The sequence below is a fragment of the Chanodichthys erythropterus genome, chromosome 9 (assembly GCF_024489055.1).
Source record: "Chanodichthys erythropterus isolate Z2021 chromosome 9, ASM2448905v1, whole genome shotgun sequence".
NCBI lineage: Eukaryota > Metazoa > Chordata > Actinopteri > Cypriniformes > Xenocyprididae > Chanodichthys > Chanodichthys erythropterus.
In genome coordinates, this window is record NC_090229.1 from 17,551,285 (window position 1) to 17,559,730 (window position 8,446).

Consider the following 8,446-nt stretch of genomic DNA (forward strand, 5'->3'; position numbering starts at 1 on the left):
TACATAGCTTCAATAAATATTCTCAAAGTAGATGATAAAACTATTCAAATATCCAATTAAAAGGAGATGTTAGAATGTCGGTCACCACTCACTTTCATTACATTTAGAAAAGACGCAATGAAAGCAGGACCGTAACCACCACAAGCCCCCCTTTTCACATGACGTCACGTAATTTACGAATCCGTTTTGATTGTATTCCACAGATCAGTGGTGTATTCTTACTTCCACCAGCATAGTTAGTGGAATACTAGCGCCACTCAAATGGATTACACCCAATATTTGTATATGCCACAAATTCGGTTAGACGATGACTGTAGCTGCATTCTTTCGTCTCAAGCCAAGGCATATGGCAGATCTTAAACGAACTTACCAATATCGTTAATTTGTACTTAGTATAATCTTTAACCTATCTTCCTAAGACTTCCAGGGAGAACCCGATTTGTCATGACAGTGGAACTGAATAAGGTGCGAATAAATAAAATGCAAGCCATTGCGGTCCTTTTTTATTTACAGAAACCATACTACATAACGAACATAAAATATGATCAGTCATGAAATAATCAATAATAATTCACAAATAAAGAAGAGGGCATACATGTATATTAAAGCTACAGTCCATTAGTTTTGCTTCTTTATCGCCATCTCTGTTTTAAACCTGAAATTGCAGTTATTTGCGGAATTATCTTTACGTGGGTTGTGCATCGGCACGGCTTCTCAGTACAGATGAATCTAATGTTTTGAGGAGAATGTGTGGCTGTCAGTCACCGTACTGTACTTCAGAATCACAGATTGTAGTCTTGTCATCTGAACAATTAACAAATCTGCAACTTTTGTTCTGAACAACTAGGGCTGGGCGATATATCGCATGCGATTGTCAAGTGCATTTCGTCAGTAAAGCAAATTCCCTGATTGCCGCTGAATCGCCATCACCTGCTTTCAAATGGAGCAGCATTTAATAGACAGAGCTGTAGATCACTGACAAGCCACGCAATATCGCGTTTATATTGCAGATGAATCGCCTTCGATAATGAAAGCGATATTGTGTAACTTGTCAGTGATCTACGGCTCTGTTTATTAAATGCAGCTCCATTTGAAAGCAGGTGATGGCGATTTAGCGGTAATGAGGGAACCGGCTTTACTGACGAAATGCACGTGACAATCGCATGCGATATATATCGCCCAGCCCTATGACCAACTAAAAAAAAAAAAAAAGCATTACAATAAATCATGCTACCAATAGAGTGCCCCAGGGATGATGCGTTTTTGTAGGCAAAACCCGGAAGCGAGTTAGCATTTTATGACTTCCGGTTCCAACGCCGTAAAGTCTATGGGTTTTTTAATGGGTTTTTGCTAAATCGCCTGAAATAAGGTCTGTGGTTAACAAAGCCTCTAAATACTTTCACGTTTTGATCTATGACATAAAACACACCAGTTATAACCCACTTGTGATTTTTTTAACTTTTACTGCGTCTTCAAATCGGCGGTTGCTAACAAATTGCTAAAAGGGACTACTTCCTTTGGCGGGGACTTTAGACGTCATCATGACAAACGGGACATTTGGACAGCATTTCTCATGAAAAAGTGGATAAGTATTCATACACAGCGCAGTTCATAATCAGTGAGCATGTTTATAAATAAAGTTGTTTTCTAAATAAAGTTTGAGGAAGCTTGGTGGTGACGACGTTGATCCGCGACCATGGTGTGCTGTAGTCCGTTTATAGCCTACTGTTAGCCTTTTATATCTGACGACTTTATTTAAGCTTCAAAATCTATAAATGTTGTGTTAACTTGTAAAGATTATCTTGATAGACAAAACGTGTAAGTGTCATAACCCTTTGTTAAACACAGAGCTTATTTTCTGCGATTTTCCAAAAGTCTATGGGAAAAATGAATAGGCTTTCAGTCGAGGGAACCCGCGCGCCGCTAACTTCTGGGTTAGCCTACAAAAACGCGTCATCCCTGGGGCACTCTATTGTGATTAAATCTAATGATTGCTTAGATCACATCAAACCGTGCAAATTATTATTGTTATATTTTGTTCTCAAATTGTTCGTTAACAACCTCAGCATCGCGTGACAACGTGTATTAGTGTTACCTGTAGATTTCAATTTCTGTAAAAATGTAGTCTAATCTCTAACGTTAATTTGTCATACCATACAATCCGCCATCAAAATAATAATTTTAAATATTCCAGCTGCTGTAAGAAAAGGCAATAAATGATCCGTCATCTGCAGCATCCTCACCATAGACTGTATTGCAGATCTTCACATGCGATATAGCTTGCTTGCTGGGACTCCTTTATGTAAACAGATGTGACGTAATGGCACAAAGACGAATGGCGGCATACTCAAATTTCCAGCGGAAACCTACCAGTACCAATCGAATTAGAAAACATTATTACAAGCTTACCGTTGTGAATCGGTCTAAGTTAAAGGTGCTAAAGAGGATGTTTTGTTTTATACATTTTTGCAATATTACTTGAAACTGTAATGAAAACTGATAAAAGACTATTTATTAGGTGCACTGAAAGGAATAATATTGATATACATCATCTGTGCACGAGGTAGGGCCTTAAAAACATCAGCCAATCGTTTACGCGATCATCGCGTAAACAATTGGCCCTCTGGCTTGTCAATCACTGCCGTGACGTTCCTTGTGAGAGACGTGCACGGATTGGCCCTCTGGCTTGTCAATCACTGCCGTGACGTTCCTTGTGAGAGACGTGCACGGATTGGCCCTCTGGCTTGTCAATCACTGCCGTGACGTTCCTTGTGAGAGACGTGCACGGATTGGCCCTCTGGCTTGTCAATCACTGCCATGACATTCCTTGTGAGAGACGAGCGCGGCTGCGCGCTCCAGTAACTTTCCACACTCCACAGGCGCCGCATGCAATGTTTTTGTCAGGAGACAGGAGTAACAACTGCAGATTATGAGTTACCTGCGGTGAGTCCGACATAATGAATCCACTAACACGACACAGCGAATGCCGGTGGTAAACACTCGTGTTCCAATACTCGTGCACTAGTTTTGGGAGGCGTTCCCTTGATATGAGCTGTGAAGGAGGGGGGTTGTTCTTACGCATGCGCTCATTTCAAAAACTCAGTAACAGTCTTTGGTTTCTCAGTCGACAAAAAGATCCTCTTTAGCAACTTTAAGGAGATAGTTTTGAACACTGGCTGGTTATGTACTTGCTCAGAAAAAAAAATGATTTTGGATCATTTTTAACCCAAAAAAGTTATGGACTGCAGCTTTAAAATGAGTAATTGTAAATGTCCATAGTCTTAATAACTCTACGGCTTGAAGGTCCTTGTAATGTTTCAAAATAAAGCTTAACTTCATTCTTGAACTGGATTGGGTTTCCTTTCAGACCACTTGCAGGATGTGAAATTTGACATGTAATATGAGAATACTTAATATAAAATATGACTCCATTGACTGTCCATTTCATTTTTTCTCATCGTAAAAAACCCATAACGTCATCGTTTGTCTTTTTATTGCAGAACAAGAACATCACAAAATATACAGAGTGTTTACACAGTATACAGAATAAATTATCAAGGGAATAACATTAAATAAATTAACAACTAGGCTTATTCTATTCTTTCATTTTGTCTTTTTTATTTCTTATAGATTTTATAATCTCAATATATTGCATCAGTTCAGTTTAAAATGGTATGATGTAAAATGATCTAAAATCTTCACACCATTAATTCTTCTGAGTATTATACGTAGAAGTAATACTTTTAGTTGTCCATTACTCTTAAACAACTTTCATCAGTACAAAACTTATACCTTTCGAATTTCAAGTTGTTACAACAGTTTCCCAAGAAGTCTCCAGTACAAAGATATGACGGAAGAAGAGACACGCTGTTTTGCTGATAGGCGGAAGTTAACTGATGTCATTGTGAAAAGGGTCTTTTCTGCTTAACATCTCCTTTTGTGTTCCTCTAAAGAAATTAAGAAATACATTTAGAACAACATGAAGGTTCATGAATATAAAAACACAAGATGTTTTCTTTTGCGTAAGTGAATAGACATTTATTGCTTATTTCAAATATGTACACACTGTGGACAGAACATTTAAGGCCTCAGACCTGTACAGTTGAATTTAATGGCAAATCTGGGATTATGAAATGCAGACGGATTGTTTTGTGTGATTAAACACAGTACTTGTGTTGTTTAACCTATTGATAATATTCTATATTCGATACCCAATGACAATACTCTAACAAAACCTTTAAATAAAATAAACCTTAAAAAAAAAAGTTTTTAAATAAAATAATGTTGCTAAAACAACCATTCAGACTATTGTACATTCATGGACATTATTTGAACAGATGAAGATACTGTGATATTTGTTTTGAGCACACTTCAGTGAAATTTCCTAACAAATGTTCAGTTGAAGCCCTAAAAGTATTTGCATTGAGGATTTGGTTTCCGTCAGCTGTTCGAACAACCTTAAGCATTTTTCAAAATGAGTTAAATTTGCTGCATTGGTTTCAAGTTAGCAGAGACCTGTTTGAAAAAAGCAGAAGAAGTCAAAGTTATGACCTTGTATTCTGGATAATGATGTTTCATTCAAGCAAGCATAAAAGGGCTTTATTTGTTATTAAATGTAATTTTGGGCTATGGAAACTACATACAGCATAGTGCAAAGTGTTCAACTGTATTAACTGTTTGTGTAATTCATCAGTTGTGTCATTCACCTCAAAGTCTGTCCCTGTGCATTTCTTAATGTCATCTGGTGTCAGACCCTCCCAAACCTCAATCAGGGTTAAACCTTTGTCCTTATCCACATCGAATACCGCCTGGAGAAGAAAGGAGAACAATGTGACCATGACAGTGCCATCAAATGTGCAGCCATGTGTAAGTGAACCCTTCTGACCTTGGGGATGTGGTCAGACGGGGTAGAGAAAAGAAATGTAGCACAGAAAAGGCACTTTGTGTAATAAAAAAAAAGAAAAATGACTGAGACCACATTGCAAACCTGGGAATTTAAACCAGGAAATATGATAAAAAAGATGGTCAGATGTTCTTGCTTCAACTGAACCTCTAGATGCTCTTTTGATTGTCTCAAATCATACTGGAAAACATGATCATTGGGTTTATATAAAAACTTGTGGAGCTCGAGTTGCTCATTAAAGCAAAAGAGTCATATTAAATACTTGAACATTCAGAAAATCATGTTAATTTCTTTCTATTTAAATGGTTAGTTCACCTAAAAATGAAAATTCTGTCATTAATTACTCACCCTCATGTCGTTCTAAACCCGTAAGACAATTATTTAAAATAATAATTTTGATGAAATCCGAGGGTATCTGACCCACCGTCAGGTATCTGACCCACACCTTTTGACGTCCAGAAAGGTAGTTGAAAACATGGTTAAAATAGTCAATGTGACTACAGTGGTTCAAACTTAATGTTATGAAGCGACAAGAATACGTTTTGTGTGCAAAACCAAAACAAAAATAATGACTTTATTCCACAATTTGAACCTTTGTCATACGTAGTGAACTCAGGCTTCCAAGTTTACGTCTGAACGGGAACTCAGTATTGGCTGAAGTTGAACACGTGAGCAGCACGATGCATGCATGTGATGCTGACACAGGATCTGGCCAATAATGAGCCGGCATTTGGACATAAACAAGGAAGCCCGCACTGAGTTCACTACGTACGACAATGGTTCAAACTGTTGAATAAAGTCGTTATTTTTGTGCACAAATGACGTCGTTGCCTATGTGTGGATCAGATACCCTTGGATTTCATGATAAATATCTTAATTTGTGTTCTGAAGATGAATGAAGGTGTTACGGGTTTGGAACGACATGAGGGTAAGTAATAAATGACAGAATTTTGATTTTTGGGTGAATTAATCCTTTAACTTCTCAAGCAAGATGTTATGCTGATAACATAATTTTTTTATGTTTATGTATGTATGTATGTATGTATGTACACTGTAAAAAATGACTTATTTTAACAGTAAAAGACTGTAAAAATGCTGCAGTGAAAAACTGTCAATTGGTTTACAGAAAGTTTCCATACTTTAAATGTAGCATTAGATCTATTACAGTTATTCACCGTATAATGTAATTTTATGATAAAATACTGTTAAATTCACAGTTTTTGGAAGTGAAAAATAACAATTCATTGTAAAATTTACAGTGAAAAACCGTTAATTGACATTCCCACAATTCCCTGCGTGACACTTCACTTTTTATATATTTTCGTTGAAATAACTCTGTTTCTTCTTAGTTTTTCTCATTTTTTTCTAATCAGTTATGTACATTAGGGTTTTATGTTACATCTAATGTTGTTAAATTAATGTTTATTGCATTTTTTAAATTTCATGCATGTTACCATGATGGTGTTTAGTGTGTGTGTGTGTGTGTGAATGACACTGTGTGCAGCTTCTATATGTTAGTGTTGTCCTTCTCAGCTTGTGGAAAATCTGCTTGTGATGAACTTTGATTCATCATGTGACTCTTATCACCACTGTGTTTGGTGACTGTCAGTGTATTATAAAGGTACAAAACGGTAAATTAACATTATATCAGTTAATGAAATACGTTATTTTACCATAAATTTAACACATTTTTATTTATGTTGCTACTGTATTTTTTACGGTAAAGTTCTGGCAACCACAGCTGCCGCTTTTTTACCGTAAATTTTACTGGGATTTTTTTTTTACAGTGTATATATATATATATATATATATATATATATATATATATATATATATATATATATATATATATATATATATATATATATATATATATATATATATATATATATATATATATATATATATATATATATTATATATATTATATATATATATATATATATATATATATATATTTTATTATTATTTTTTTTAAACATTTAAATGAAATAATTATTCAATTCAACCACTATCTTTAGCATCCCAAGCACTGCAGATCTGTACTGAGATGAAATAGCTCTTTTTTCATAATAATTCAAAATCAGCTCTTGACTAAATGAAGAATATTTCTACTAACTATTTCTACTAACTTCTACTAACCACCTCAGTAATAGGTACTAAAACACTGTTAATGGGCTCAAAACAGCTGAGGACATCATTAATATAATAACAACATTTAAAACGTATTTTTGTTATAATAATGCAATGCTTAATACACGTTGTTTGAAGAGACATAAAAACACATTTGCCTTCGTCATAATGACTTGCAAGAGGTCAAGTGCATGTGTTGCACATGCTTAAGGCTATTACTGAACCAAATCATGTATGTTTGCATGAAACCAGCAGTCTGTTTTTAATGTTCAATGTGACCCCGATCTAATGTTCCTGTAGTCTCATTACACAAAATACATATGGAGCACAACCTGCCATGGGCAGCACACTTGCTGTCGCTTCGCCTTGAGCCTGCTGTCTCTGTATCCTCTCTTCCACTTGAATGAGAGGCTCTAATTGCTGGAGGATTTGCTTGGGTGTGTAACAATGCAGGCGAAAGGATTAATCTACCTGCAAGAGTCCCAGCTGTAAACTCTGACAGTCCAAAAAAAGTGTTTCTGTCCTCAGAGATATTGTGCTGCATGCTTGTTTATTTTTTTTAACAATCAGGGGAAGGTGAATTGAACAGTCAAATATGGCAAGATGGATGGTGTACTCACATCACAGCTTGCCAGCAATGTTTATATAAAAACTTCCATCGCTGGAGATATGCGTGCTGCTGAGATGACAAGTGGCAAATTGGCTCAGAAAACTACTTTTAGATTCATATGCAATCTAGGAAACAATGTTTGCCCTGTATTATAAATTTCTATGAGAAGAAAAATATCTTATAATAAAAATCTAAGCATCTTATGATTAAAATAAGCCCATTAACTATATGAATTACACGTTAAGTTGACTCTAACAGCTGCTCTTTCTTTGTAATACTTTTGTGGGAGGTTCAAAAAGACAGCTTAACCTTCATGTTCTTTTAAAAGTGACTTTACAGTCTTTATGTTTGGGTTCAACAGTATTTTCAAAATTTATAATTCATAATTCATGTTAATTAACTAAAAATAAACATTACATTTATAGCATTTATCTTAATGTTACTTTCTGCATAAACTGTTAACAAGCTGTATAAATGAACATTAGTTAATGTACTGTGAATAAATATGAATTAACAATGAATAGTATATACTTATAAATTAACAACAACTTCATGAATAAAAGCTGTGTTAGGTTAGGTCATTGTATCAAAGAAAAAAATATTATTACTATTATCCAGAAAATTATTTATTCATAACACTGTTGTTTCTATTTTTGTTTTCTATTTTTTGTCAAATAAATGCAGCCTTGTGCATGAGACATTTTTCATAAACATAAATATTTTTGGAACAATAATTCAATTCAACAACTGGGTGTGAATTACTAAATGAAGTTGATTACCAAAATATACAACTATATTGT

At 35.0% G+C, this 8,446-nt stretch overlaps 1 protein-coding gene across 1 annotated transcript in view; it reads right to left on the reverse strand.

Annotated features, from left to right (window-relative positions):
- Positions 1–3,494: 3,494 nt before the first annotated feature.
- Positions 3,495–8,446, reverse strand: part of oxct1a (3-oxoacid CoA transferase 1a) — a 59,840-nt gene continuing 54,888 nt past the window's right edge. Inside the window, exons 16-17 of the mRNA XM_067393720.1 lie at positions 4,707–4,808; positions 3,495–4,515 (exon numbers count right to left, since the gene is read on the reverse strand). Coding sequence (XP_067249821.1) covers positions 4,480–4,515; positions 4,707–4,808 — 138 coding nt within the window. The 3' untranslated portion in view covers positions 3,495–4,479. The remainder of the gene's footprint in view (positions 4,516–4,706; positions 4,809–8,446) is intronic.